The sequence below is a fragment of the Parasteatoda tepidariorum genome, chromosome 6 (assembly GCF_982258835.1).
Source record: "Parasteatoda tepidariorum strain Cologne lab strain chromosome 6, Ptep-v5.0, whole genome shotgun sequence".
Classification (NCBI taxonomy): domain Eukaryota; kingdom Metazoa; phylum Arthropoda; class Arachnida; order Araneae; family Theridiidae; genus Parasteatoda; species Parasteatoda tepidariorum.
In genome coordinates, this window is record NC_141760.1 from 56,733,082 (window position 1) to 56,748,584 (window position 15,503).

The 15,503-nt window shown below is 24.2% G+C and overlaps 1 protein-coding gene across 4 annotated transcripts in view; it reads left to right on the plus strand.

Annotated features, from left to right (window-relative positions):
* Positions 1-13,584, plus strand: part of rb (adaptor related protein complex 3 subunit ruby) — a 41,756-nt gene extending 28,172 nt beyond the window's left edge. For all 4 annotated transcript variants that reach the window (XM_043046111.3, XM_071178641.2, XM_071178639.2 and 1 more), the window contains exons 17-26: positions 263-518; positions 1,506-1,733; positions 4,553-4,953; positions 5,640-5,709; positions 5,800-5,936; positions 6,834-7,022; positions 7,446-7,485; positions 9,206-9,388; positions 11,608-11,752; positions 13,063-13,584. In XM_043046111.3, coding sequence (XP_042902045.2) covers positions 263-518; positions 1,506-1,733; positions 4,553-4,953; positions 5,640-5,709; positions 5,800-5,936; positions 6,834-7,022; positions 7,446-7,485; positions 9,206-9,388; positions 11,608-11,752; positions 13,063-13,213 — 1,800 coding nt within the window. In that variant the 3' untranslated portion in view covers positions 13,214-13,584. The remainder of the gene's footprint in view (positions 1-262; positions 519-1,505; positions 1,734-4,552; positions 4,954-5,639; positions 5,710-5,799; positions 5,937-6,833; positions 7,023-7,445; positions 7,486-9,205; positions 9,389-11,607; positions 11,753-13,062) is intronic.
* Positions 13,585-15,503: the final 1,919 nt, after the last annotated feature.

Below are 15,503 nucleotides of genomic sequence, written 5' to 3' on the forward strand. Positions count from 1 at the left end.
AATTTTTGTCTTGTCTTACTAACTGCAAGTTGAAAGAATTTTATTTATTCAAATTGTTTAGATAAATCATCAGTTTCAATATTGCAATTTATTCATAGGTCTAAACAGATCTTACAAGTCATATTGATCTAAAATAGTCATGTTGAAAAGTAACTTTTATTAGATCTCAGTTAATATATATTATGCATCTCAAAGTAAATTTTAAAAATTTTTTTATTTATTATTTTATTTGTTATTAATAAGATTTTTCATTTATTTGCAGGAAGATATTGTGAAGCTTCAAACTATTAATTTGGCTGCAAAATTGTATTTAACAAACAACAAGCAAACTAATCTTTTAGTACAGTATGTTTTCAATTTGGCTAAATATGATACTAATTATGATATTAGAGATCGTGCACGATTCCTTAAACAGCTGATAATGAACTCTAATGAAAAATCTACATATTTATCAAAGCATGCCAAAAAGATATTGTTAGCTTCAAAACCTGCTCCAGTATTACAATCTAGATTTAAAGGTTTGTGTAGTTTTTTTTTTCTTTTTCTAGTTTAATATTTCTCTCTGAATAACATTGATTAAAATTTGTAAAACATAAATTACAGAACTTTTTATTGAATATTTATAGACATTTTATTGTAGCTTTTTTTATAATGCCCCTTTTAAAAAAAATATCTTAAACATGTTCCTAGTCTATTTAAAAAAAAATTGCTAAGTATCTTAAGATTTAAAAGAATCCTTAACTCTTACAGTAAATTTTGCTATATATTTATTCTAATATATATTGAAATATAAATATTCGCAATTACAAATAATGATTTTTGATTTAAAAACAATTTTAAATTAAAAAAATTATTAAATCAGAACTGTGGATTCAGTAATTTGTTTGTTGTGTTTGACTCTTATTCTGGATTTTTCTGAAAGCCTGACTGTAATTCACACTTTGTTAAAATTTTCTCTGAATCTCAGGAAATGATTTTGGTAAGTAAATGTTAATTTCCAAATATCTATTTCTGTTCTGTGAAATTATAGTTTAGGATATTTTATTAAAAATTACTCCTTTTTTATTAAAACATTTGAAGAAATATATTTGTTCAAAATATTGAAATTCTGGGAAACCGCTGTTAGAAAAGAGTAGTTATTAACATCTTCCATGCATACTTACGCACTTATTATAAAACATCTTATGTTAATAAAGATTTTTCTTTGAATATTTATTATAAATAACTATTACATTAAATTTATTTACATTTTTTTAACTAGGTAATTCAGTTAAATTAATTTAGTTTTGGAATCAATCGATAATTTGCATTGTCAGAATTAAGTTGATTTTTTTCATCTTTCGCTCCAAAACTGTTCTCAAAATCTGACATTTCCAATTTTCTTTAAACATTTTCAATTTTCCTCCCCCAAATATTCAAATGATGTGTAATTTCAATCATTAATAAAAAGTTCCTTCTGTATGTTTTATCAATCTTTACTACATAGTTAATTACATATTTGTTAGACCGTGATCGTTATCAACTGGGGTCACTGAGCCATTTCATTAATGCCCATGCAATTGGATATCATGATCTTCCTGATTTTCCTCTTGAAGTGCCTGATCCATCAGTTAGAAATGTAGAATCTCAAATGCCATGGCAAGAGTTCAATGTAACAAAGAAAAAGAAGAAGAAGAAACTTGTAAAAAAGAAATCATTTTATTCTGAAACTGAGTCCAGCTCACCTGAAGAAGGTAATAAATATTTTTTATAGGTGTAGAAAAACTATATCTTTGATTTGTAAAAAGGAATACTTATATATATATATATATATATATATATATATATATATATATATATATATATATATTTATATATATATATATATATATATATATATATATATATATATATATATTTATATATATATATATATATATATATATATATATATATATATATATATATATATATATATTTATATATTTATATATATATATATATATATATATATATATATATATATTTATATTATTTATATATATATATATATATATATATATATATATATATATATATATATATATATATATAAAAATAATTAAGAACCATGTTTAATTTTGGATAGTTACTCGGTGGTATAATTATTGCCTGTTTCTATTTATTTACTTTATTTTAATATGTAGTTCAGATTTTATTTCTGTATTTAAGTAAAAGATACCAATCCAAATATTGTCTTAAATTTTAAATGTATTTATTTTGAAATTGATTGTACTGATAATTATTAATAAAAATATTTTTGTTTTTATTACTAAAAGTTTAAATTAGTTTTTATATTTTTCTACTGAAAGAGAAGCATTCTATATTTTCAATATCTTAAGTTATTGGTGAACAATGAAAATTGATGACTGAGTTGATGAGTAAATGAATGAAATAAAAAAGAAAAGAAGCCTATTATTGAATGAATGGAAGCATCAACAAATCAGTAAATAGACAAATGAATGCAGTAAGGAATCTATAATGAAATACTCAGTTAATAAAAAAAACTAAATCTCAATCAACCTAAAACTCAGCCTGTTGAAAATTACATTTTTATATTTTGATGAGGCACATTTATATATTTTACTTTTTGAGATATATGTTTTTTAGTTTGAATTTTCTGTTGCAAATAATAAATAATGAAAAAACTTTTAAGCATTATAGAGAGAAGTATACTACATGTAATTGAATCATAGTTAAAGAGCTTTTTATTTAGTCCATATTATATTTAGTCTACTTTTTACTAGTCCAAATGATATTCTTTTTTCTATATCATGTATGTAAAACAATTTTTTAGGTATTTCCTTGGTACAACATTGCATACTCTAATTTCTCACAAAACTGCCTTGATAATTTACTTTCCTAAAAATGCACACCTAATCTCAAAGTTTGTTTATGCCTGTTTGTTTTCTAAAGTAACATCTAAATTAGAATTGTTTAATACATAAAGTAAAAAATAATTTTAATTTCGCTTAGACTGTACAAATAACAATTCACTTTATGTGAGACTAAGTAAATTGCTCTCTTCCTAAAATATATGCCCTCTTTTTAAAAACATTATTGGATTTAGAAAAGTAAAGTTCAATTACATATGTTTGATATAATATATGTACAAATAAATGTGTCTCACAAGCATGTCTTATGAAACCTTTGGCGAACAAGTTTTTTTAATAATAAACTAGGTGAACAAAATAATGAAAACACTGACATGTTTTTTCATATTTCTCTTAAAATAATTAACAAATTATTTTATCAAATCATTAGGTTTTCAAATTATTACGTTTTTGAGGTCTGAGGGACCGACAATAAATCACAAACAGAAAATAGTGATGATTGAGGTAATATATCTACTATAGAAAACTGCTAGAAACTTTTCAAAATATTCAAATCGGACTTTCTTTATTAGTTGCCAAATATGATTCACTGCAAAATTAGGATAACAATTTTAAATTTTTCTCTGAATGCGCAGTATGAAAGAACTACTTCAATTGCTTATATGTTGCACAGTTTCAAACAAATTTTCCTCACATTTAATATGTATAGGAAATATGAGAGAAAATGCGAAATTGTATATAACATATTGAAATTAGTTTTTTAATGAGGTAAACTAAAAAGGAATTAATATCTATCTCTATGTTTTATAATTATTTATATTTCATGTTTATTGATGATCCGACTTTATTACGAGTTTATAAGTTGACCCTCTTATCTTTGTAACATATTAGATGTATTACAAGTCGACTTACATACCAGGATAAACAGTAATTAAAATGCTAAAATAACTGCGTTAAATATTATATTATTATTTTTTTTTAGAGGTGCACACTTTCTTTAAGAGATATTAAAAAAGTGTTACTTTCATAAAAAAAATATTTATTACTTTTATAAGTTAGAGTTTCTCAACATATAATCATTGTTAGTCATTTTCTGATTTTGACAAAAATTTTTAAATGCAAAGAGTATTATTTTTTTGAACCACTAAATTGTTTTAAAAATATTTGATTTTGCAGTAAGTTATAAATAGTCTTAGCAATTTATTATAAACATATATAAGCTTCATTAATTAATAAAATTGGCACTTTCAGAAAAGATTTTTTTTTTTTACAAATATTAATAAATGTTTATTGAAATCTTTAATGAAGTTTAGTTTCTTGTGTATTTTATTTATTACAATTTGTTATGAAGTAGTACTTAATTTTTTAAATTTTTTTTTGAGCCATTACACATTTTTCAATAAAAATAAGTAAAGTGTCATTTTTCATAGAGATATTATACTTTTTTAATGAAAATAAAGTAATAAATTATAGTTTTCTTTAATGTTAAATAAATGTTAAATCTTAAATGTAGTTTTCCAAAATGTTAAAGATCAGTGCAACTCTTTTGTGAAACAAATTATGATTGCACTTGTTTAAGATCTGGCCAGCCTTCATAACAGTGCATTTTCCCCCCACTGATCATATCTTTTGCCATTGCTTCAAAAATTACAAAAATAAGAGGTTTTTTCTTCAATCCTAATAATATTTCTTAATTTTAGAGGTCTCATCAGCTTCTGAAGCTGGTAAAAATGAAGCAAATGGCGACATTTCTGAAGGTTCTGAAGCATCTAGTGCATCAGGCAGTTCTACTGAGAGTGATACTGATTCTGAGAGTGATGAATCAGATTCAGAAAATGAGAAGGAATCAGAACAGAATATAATTGATTTTGATGAGCCGTCTTCTTTAAATAATGACATTGTTCAGGAACCAAATACAAAATCAGCTGTTACTCCTATAACAAACTCAGTTTCAAAATCTAAAAATATTATACATTCCTCAAAAAAAGTTGAGAAGAAAAAGAAAAAAGTGTCTTCTGAATCTGACTCTACAAGTGAATCTGAATCAGAAGAGGAAACATCTGATGATTCTTCTGCCTCTGAGGAAGAAGAAAAAGTAAATGTATGTTTAAAATCCTACTACAAATTTTACATGTTATTTAAGAGTCTGTTTATTAATTTTTTACTTAGATTAAATATTTATTAATCATATTTTAAATTGTGTTATTTTATATGGGTTATGTTTGAAACATACTTAACAAGAAAAGATAATTTTGTTGCTTGAGTTACAGTTAGATTAATCTCTTTTATGAATTTTAATAAACAAGATAATTTAAAGTTCTAGTCGAATTTTAATTGCTTCATGTTCAGATATTTAAGTACTGATAACATTAATTTCTTGTTCTGCAGTACAACTGACAGTAAAAAATATTTGTGTGATAGTTTTTCACTATTTAATGTATTTCTTAAACATAAAATAACAATTGTAGAAACTTGCTTAATCTGTTTCTACTTGAATCTTAGTCTTAACTTCTGGATGTTTTTATTTGCATTACAAAGTCTGTTTTGATATAATCATGAATTGATATTTGTTGAAATATATTTTTTAACTAAGTTTGATCATATGAAATAGAGGAAATCTTTGAAAGAGAAGGAAATTATCATTAAATTCTAAAAAAAGGTCTTTTTATTTCTTTTTAGTTAATTTGTTAGTTTTATGTTAGTATTCATTTTAAGATTTTATTTTTAAATATTTTTTATTATCTATTAAAACAGTCTCAGATTTTTTCTGATTTATTTTTATTTTAGGTTTCAAAAAAGAAGATGAAAGGGACAAAACCAAAGAAAGAAGTTGATTTGTTGTTAGATTTAAATGACTGTAATTATTTAAAAAAATAATATTCAAAACTTAATTAATTTAACTTGCTTACTTAGAATTAGGCTAAATAGTTTTCTTTTTTACTTACAGTTACAACGGAAGATGCGCCTAATAATCCAATTTTACAGCCTTCTGCATTCAATGAAATACTTACTCTTACACCATCCACAAATAATCCATCTAAAATCATGAATGTTTCTACTAATAATGTTTCTGCTAATATAAAGGTGCAGTAAATTTTTATTTTAATAGACTAATACTTTAAAGAAATATATATTTCTTAAATGTTGTTTTCAATTTGATGTTAATCACTCCTTTATTTTGAAAACCTGTTCTCAATGTAGAAAATAATTTAAAATTTGTCATAAGGCTGTTGTGTTGGTTCTAGCAAACATGATCTACATTATTTACTAGATTTATTTCTAGATTATTTACATAAACTTTTGTTCTCTTGTCTTCTTTTAGTCTTAATAAATAAAAACTTAACCTTTGTCTAAATTTATAATTATATTAATGAAGATTGAAATTATGAAAAAATAAAATTTTTCTGAATTATTTATTTTTCTTACATAGGTTATTTTCTTAAAATGTTGAAACAATTAATAAAATCAATTCCAAATGCAGCATGAGTTTTGAATGGCTTTATCAGAATAAATTAACAAACTAAGTCACAAGATTAAGGGGAAAAGTATCCAATTTAAATAAACATGGTAGTACTATGGTAGAAAGGCCAAACAAAATTTCAAAATCAAATATGTCGGTAAAAACGGTGCTTCTTCAAGGGATACACTGCCCTGCTAACATGCTGGAGCCTTTCTGTAGTCAGTGGTTCAACCAAAAACTGACTGTGCCTCAAAGGCCCTATAAAAAAGAAAAAATAAGAATAAAATCCTTAATAGATTAATTGTGTAACATATCATCTACTAAAAATAATATAATTAATTTCAAAATAAGTGCATTTTCATCAATTGTTTAAAAAATATTGCTAAATTAATCTAGCTTAAAAAAAAAGGAAAAAAACTTAATCTGTAACAGGTCTTTTTCAGAAATTAAATGGGTTATATAATAAACAAAATTATGTGCAAAATTTTTTTTATTTTACTGTTTACTATTTATTTTTTTAGACTATATCTGCTACATATACTCCTGTGAAAGCACATGAGTTGTTGAATAAGTTTACAGGAAATGGTCTTTCTGTGACATATCGTTTCACTCGCAGTCCCAACTTATATTCTGCTAAGATGACAACTATAGAGTTGGTATTGAAAAATGAATCTGGAGTTGATATAAAAGGAATTGTTGTTCCTACAAAGGTAGTAAAGTCTTATGTTTTCTCACATATATATTTATTTAGCCTGCTGAAATGCATAAAATTTATAAATCCAGGTAGTTCACATCCTAGTGAATTGTAATTTATTTATTTTAATATGCCTATTTTTATTTAAAACTTCTAACATAATGTTACAATTTTCAAATTGCTATGTTAAATTTTTATTTTATTTATTGGCATGTTTCATATGCTGGATACTATTATTTAGCGTCAATTAAAACATTTTATGTGCAATTGTTTTTTTTATTATCTGCTTAAATTACAATTTTTTATTTATACCGTAATTATTATTTATATAATAAACTATTATTTATACATTATTACGATGAATTGCAATATTTTTATTTATAATAGTTTTCAAAGTTTTTTTTTTCCATCAATAATGTTCACTCATTTTTTTTTTTAGAAAATTGGAAATATTGAAGTGCATGGCTTTCCAGAGAGAGGTGAGCCTTCTTGTTTTTTCCCCATTCTATAAAAAAAGAAGGGAAACAGTTATAAATATTGACTTACCATAAAAGAGTTATAGTAATGTTTTTTATGTTTTAATGTAAAAAGTAATTTTTTAAAGAAATTAGTACTTTCTTTTCAATAAATATTTTGCCTTGAATATATTTATTGTTTTTGATTCCTTCTTAAACTTAATCATGAATAATGAGTTCCTATCATTTATTCAACTATAATGTTTTCAATTGAATGAAACTATTTTGAAAATAACCAAATGATAATGGCAACATTTCACATGCATTCATTAGTTTAACATTAAACTAACTTCTATTATCTGAAAAGTTAAACAGAAAGGTTGTTCTCTGTTCTATTATTTGTAAGGAAGTTAAATAGAAAGGTTCTTCTCTATTCTGTTATCTGTAAGGTTGTTAAGCAGAGTTCTCTGTTTCAGTTATCTCTAAGAATGTTAAACAGAGATGTGATTATCTGTTAACTGAGTACCAGATTACATTGTACTGGTAAACTATTATTTATTTTAGGGACATTCCCATCTCAGGTCCTAAATGCATCATTTGTTATTATTAAGGAGCCAAAATGTGTGACTGGCCCAGATGTGGCTAAGAATTTTGCACTTTCACTGCTCCTTATTCTTTTTCTTTTGCTATGATGTTCCTCTGTTATATTGTTGCCAAAACTGAGTGACAATTTTTGGTGTTATGTTAGGTACACAGCTAATGTAAAAGTACCAATAAAAGTTAAGTGTCTGTGTTAAATTGATATTAATTGATTAAGAGTTTTATTTGAATCCAACAAGCATCAAGTCCGTGGGCAAAATTTGGCTAAATTCTTTTTGCTGCGGTTCACTATCTCTGCTTTACTGTCTGTATATTTACAGTGTGTTTTTTCGTGTATACCTGTTAAGCAATTGTTTTTATTTGCCAGTTTATGCTTCTGTGATAAAAATTTTGAGTTTTAAAATAATTTTGATAAGATTTATGAACATGATCAATGTAATTTGATTCAAGAATTTCTTTTAATTTCAACAAAAATCCAGTGTCATTAATTTTGTTGTGTGATATTGAAACTCTACGAAACAATTTGGTCTCAAAATCATAAGTCTTTTCTTATTATGAAATTAATTTCATTAATTGTTCGATTTTGTGTAACATTAATCATATGAATTTCTTATGAAATAGAACAACTGTTTTAATTTGAAAACAGAAAAATATAAAAAAGAAAATTTAATTTATGATTTTTCTGTTGCACAAGTAATAATATTTTGCTCAATTCATAAGTGCTTTAAAAAGATGCACTTTTAATTTTTTTTTCTTATATTTTATTCAATTGGTTATTTTTGTGCTATAAAAAGATAAGTTTTTTTCTCTGGGGAAAATATTAACAAGTATCATCTTTGTGTTGGGTAGAGAACAGTTTTATGCCCACCAATGCACCCCAAACAGAATTATGCCACCCAAAAAGAATTTGAACTGTTTTGAATTTTATAGTCAAATTGATTTTCTTGCTCAAAAACCATTAAAGTCTTTACATTGCTTTTTTTTTTGTTCCACGGATAGCATATATATATATATATATATATATATATATATATATATATATATATATATATATATATATATATATATATATATATATATATATATACATATTTGCTGAGCATTTACTTATTTTTAAATTTGACTTCTCCATGATTAATTTCAGATGTTTTGCCACCAAATTCTACTTTTGTTGTTAGCATTGGTATAGATTACAATGAAAGTACTCAGCCTGCAAAATTTGATTTGAAAACCAGTGAAAGAAGTTATTCTTTATCAATTAAAGCTCCGATTGGTGAAATGATTCAACCAGTGTTACTCTCTGAAGGCGAATTCATGTCTTCTCAGGGTAAGTATTTTATTAAAACTCAAATTATATTGACATAATCATCTGAAATCTGATTATTTTGGTTTTATGTTATATTCATTCCTGATTGTGTATTATCCATAGTTTAAATTTAAAACTGAATTTTTTATTCATTTTGGTGCTAATATTCATCCAACATTATTCATTGCTTTATTTGACCTGAATTCTTAAATCATATCAAATTTTTGTAGTAATTTTGCTGTGGAATTTCATCTTGATAAGTATAATGGATTAAGCTAAATAAAATAAATTTTTTATATTTTGTCACTGAATGAATAGAGTTAAGTAAAGCTAAATTAGTCACTGTGAAGTGTTGAATTTAAATATATTTTTTTAATGATGAGCAAGATTTATTTTAAATTTTTTATGTTATCATTTAATAATTTAATGTCATGTTATAATGCAAATATTTAGGTTTGATAGCATTTAAATTAATAACTGCTTTTCTGTTTGTTTATGGAGCAGTTTAATGTAATAACAATATGCATTTGACTTTTCTGCAATATGTTGTTTAATCAGGCTTTCATTATATTATCAATGCACAAATTTCTACACTTTCATAAAGATTATTTTTCTAAACATATATACTTTCTTATAATTTTATAATAATTTCATTAAAATAAGATGAAGCAGTTGTTCTTCTGTTAGACTGAACATAATTGGTTCTACAATTTCCTTGACAAATCTTCATTAAATTTTTATTTAATTAAGGTATTATACTTTTTAAATAAAAATTAATGATTAGAGTGGAATAATAGCTTGAATTTATATTAAGAGAACCTTCCCAAATTATAAATCAAGTTTTTATTGTCATTCGCTAGGTAACTAAGTAAATTAAAAACAGTAATAAAAAAGGCAAATTTAGAATCATTTGGTCAAATTTAGTTCTCCATTATATATTTGAATATTTGATTCAATACTATAACTCTCCTGAAGTGATTTGTTACAAAGATAAAAGCTTCCAAATTCATCTCATATTCTTTCAGAATTAAGTTCAGTATATGTAGTCACTGTATGTAAAAGATGTAACTGTGTTGAATGTTTTCAGCAAATTAAAAAACTTATCCATTGCTAATATTTTTTTCGCATCTATCTGTTACAGTATGAACACATAAACCTACAGTATGTCTTCCCACCAAAATATTAAGCAAAAAACATGTTTAAAGGAACATGTAATAACAATAATATTTTACTGTAAAATAATATCAAAACTGTTATGTGTGATACTAAAAGAATACAATAAAATATAGGTAAAATGAAAATAAAAAATTGAATAATTTCTTAGTTAGTTAGAATATAATTAGTCTATAAAAGTTTCAATGCAATTTTATTTTTATAGTAAGTGAAGGAAGATAATGCTTCGTATAACAATTGCAAACAATATAAGATAAAAACAAAATTGCAGACGATGGAAACAGGATGTTACTTAGAATAAAGCTTTTTTTTCTTAGATTAAAGCTTTATAGCTCTTCTTAAAGTAATAAGCTTGATAATAATAATAATATTCTTATTAATAAGGAGTTTGAGCTGCAAAATAAAGAGAATGTTTTATCCATGTAACATTTTAATCACAATAATAAATTTAGCTTGATGATTTCCATAAAGACCAGCCATGGGGAACAAATTCCCCACAACCTGACTGACCATAAGCCGATTCAAAACACTTTTGGATTATAGAAGCGATCCATTATATGCACATTAATAAAAAAGAGCGCTGCTAAAAATTAAGTAATTTCCACCAACCTCAGAATTATTTCATGTTAATATTTGAATAATTTGGTTGAAGATTTAAGACTAAAAGGTTTGTTGGGAATCAAAGTAAACCTAATAATGTATATGCCACTGATTGATGTAATTGAAGAGAGAATGGTTAAAAAGGATTTTGATGCTCAGTTTTCATGATGTTTAATAATTAGTTATACACTTGCATGGAAATTAAAAGTTAGGTGTTATATTTATTCCTAATATAAATATTTGTATTTGCTCTTTATAAATCTGAATTAAAAATGATTCACTAATTTACTTACTTAAAATAGAATTAGGAATGATTAAATTTATGAAAAAAAAGGAAATTTAAAAGTTCCTTAATTTATTTCCTAATTTTGTAATACTTGTAATGACATCACAGTGTTTATTTTCTTTTGTAAGCTATTTTACTTATATTTTTAACTTTATATTTAATATGGTCAATATATCTCTAGGTAAACTTAAAGGGATGAATGAAAATTCAGGAACAGTAACTTTGTCTTCTGGACATACTGATGAGAAGGCTCTAGTGCAGTATATATATGAAGCAGCAAATGTTGCTCAAGTCCAAAATAATAATCAAGAGTCTGGAATTCTTAGGTTAGTATAAACCAACTCTAAAGTGTAATAACAGTAATAAACTTGAAACTCACCTTTTGAATTCTACCAGTTGATATGTCTTCCACATTACAGAAGGCAGATGGTCATGCTCAAAATCATGCTTAAGAATTTTTTTATTAAATTTGCATTATTGAACAAATATCAATAAATTATTTGTTGTTTAATTATATTGTTTGTGAGAAACAAAATCTCTAAAGTCTTCTGTTAATTGTTAGTTGTTGTAATTGTTAACTGTTGTAATTGTTAACTGTTGTAATTGTTAACTGTTGTAATTGTTAGTTAATATCAGGTCGGAAACAAAATTTGTCCAAGCTGAATAAACAAACTATATGATTTTCTGTTATTTAGATGCCCCTAAAATAAAAGATTTTAAAACCAGCTGATTTTTTTTTATTCATAGTGTGGTATAAGAAACAGTGTAAAATTTATTCCATGACACTTTCAGAAGGTTGGTGGTTTTGGGAAGTAGAAAGATAAGATAAGAGGTCTGGGCATTCCCCTTTTTTGATGAAATGTTTATTTTACTGTTTATATATAGCTGTAAAAATGTTTGTGGTTTGTCTCTTAGTTGAAGCATAAAGTAAAAAAACAAATCTGTGAATATTAAATTAACACCCCTGAAATGGATAAAAATTCTAACTCTTAGTTATTTTCTTTGCTTTTACTCCTTCCTTCTTGCATCTGTCAAAATAACAAAGTGGAGCTTGCCCTCTATTTCTTGTGCTCATGATATTTCCAGGTTGGAGTGTTCAAAACTAATATGCCCGAAATCATGTTTATTTCCCAATCTATGCATTAGATAGCAATTCTAGACTGCTTGTAATGTGTTTAGTTATTAACATTTAAACTAGAAGTCAACACTCTCCAAAAATGTTAACTATAAATTAACCAAAAATATATTAAGTATAAATACATACATATATTGTGCATACACTTAGTTTTATATATATTTTTTAAATCATAGAGTCACTTTTATGACCATCGTCTTCACAATTATGGAACCATTAATGAGTTAATGAAAGCTTTTTTTTTATTTTTTAAAGTATTTAGAAATATCTCGTATTTATATAAAATTAATTTCATTCAAAATTCTAACTCTCTTATGTAGTTTTGTAAAGCTTTAAATACAGATTTAAAATTATATATTTGATTAAAATTTATGAAATTATGCTATATCAATCTGCTTTTTTTTAATTTTATGTGCTATTATTTCATCTATATTAAAGTATCTATGTATTTTTCACTAAAGTTTTGATTTAAAAAAATTGTTCTTCTTTTTTTTAAATTAGATTCTCAGGTCAAACACCTGATTCTAAATGTTTGGTCCTTATCTCCATCCAAGTGTTTACAAATGGTAAAGCAAGTGTTGCAGTGAACTGTGAGAAAATGATTATTGGCTCTATGCTTTTTAAAGAATTGAAAGAAGCTCTTGCTAAATGATAATACTAAAAATAGATGTTTTTTAAAATAATTTCTTAAAGAAATGGAAGAGAAAAAGCAATACACTGTTACCTGATTGTTCTCTTCAGTGGGTTCATCTGTCTAACTCTAATATATTGTAAAAATGTACAGGGAAAATTATATTTTCATTAGGTAATTATTTCTCAATTGCTCATATTTGACAAATTTCAAATTATATTTACTATTTTTGCATTGGATTGTATCAAGGTATGTATTGGTCATTGTTTTATTTCTCTTATTCATAATTCAGTAAAATGTGCTTTTGTTGTCTTTAATATAGTTTTGTTTAACTATTAATTTAGCCAATACATTTAATTATATGAATATCTTGATTCAGTGCCTGGAACATTTATTTGATTCTTAATTAGTATCAGTACCATGTTTACAGAATATAATTGGTATCATGAGGCATGTTATACATAATTATAAAAAATTAAATGCCTTATTTTCACAGCCAGTCATTTAATCCTTCTGTAAAAGTATCCATGTAATTTCATTGTAATTAAACTTCCTAGTATCATGTCATGGCTTGAGACAAAATTATGTAAAATTTTCACTAATAGATACTTGCTTAATATGGAGAAAAATCCGTCAAATCTATTTGATTAAAGTTTGAGAAAAGCTGAGTTTAATGCAGAGAGTGATAAATGTGAAGTTGCGAAGTGTTTTGAAGAATTAGAAATTAAAAACGCAACATTTTTGCTATGCCATTGTTAAAATTGTCCTATGATACCAATAAAGAGTCAAATTACTTATTTTGATATCTGCTGACCTTTTATTTGCTTTTAAGTTATTCATTTGCTTTTTATTTTTTTTTAAATTGATAATAGGGTGACCTGGAGATATTAGTATTATGTGAAAATTTTGCAACCTCTAGAAAAATTTCTTGTGTCAACCTTTAGTTTTCTTAAATTTGTATACTTTTTATTTTTAGTTTATTGTTCTTATTATTGCACTTCTTATAATTAACTTACTTAACATTTCACTAATTTTTAATGAAATTAAATTTAAATATGAAATTAGCAATGCAAACCAGTTTTTCAATGATTAATATTAAATAAAAGTATATTTTTAGTGTTTTACTAACCATATTAAGAAAAAGCTTAATAATTCTAAAAGTAAGTTTTTTTTTTTTTTTAAATTTATTTTTATTTTACTTAAACAGCATAGTTTTAATATGAAAGGGAAAATGATAAAAATGTTAGTTTTTTTTTTGTTTTTTTTTTGTACATTTTTGAAAATTTACCAAGAAAATATTTATGGTTCAAATTGTTATAAATATCTATTTATTGATGCATTTAGCAAAAATTATAAGCTAAAATTATTAACTTAATATAATTCAATGGTGTGGAATTTGGTTTTTATTTAAGTGGGAAAAATTTAATTTTATTACCAGTGACATTTACATCTAAAGTGTTTTTAATGCTAAACTATTTTTTAAATTACATTAAAATTGAATTATATTCAAATGATTCAGAATTATGTAGCTTATCTTAAAATATATTACTTTTATGAATATTATTGAATAAATTTATTTTTATTATATGTATTTAAGTACAGCATAATTTGTAATTTTTAAAAAAATATTTTATTTCCTCTATTATTTGACTTCAAAAGTCTTAAATAGTTTAGTAAATTACTGTAAAACTTGTTAAATAAAACTTTGGTGTATCAGAAAAAATTAAAATGGCCGAGAAATTTATTTATGTTTGCATTAAACTATAAATTTAAGTAATGTGATCTAAAAAACTATTTTTACAAAAATTTAAAAAAAATTGTAGATAATAATTTAAAATATTTGTTTTTGGTGCAATAAAAATAAGTTATTATTTTAAGGAAATATGCATTTATACTGTCTATTATTACTTCATAATCTTCCAATATAAAACAAGCTAGTGATTTATGATTATTGAATTGCTAACATTGAAGTATATGTTATATATTTTTTAAGTACGAGATGTTAAGAATTATCTGTAATACCTATGAGAATGAGCCAGTGTTTTATCTGCAAGGCAAATAATTTTATATTACTTTATTTTTCATTCATTGAAAATTCTTTTTTGAAGGTTAAGGTATCAGTTTTAAGGTCTGATAGTGTTTGCTTTGCAGGGAAGGAAATTTTGTATTGATATATTTTTCTAAATCTAATATATATTTAAATGATAAAGTTTAAACTCCTTGAAAGTTATGCATTAATAAAATTGCTCAAATGCTCTTGTTAATGTTTTCTTATCTAGAGTATGTTTGTGTTTAATTATTTAATATTTGT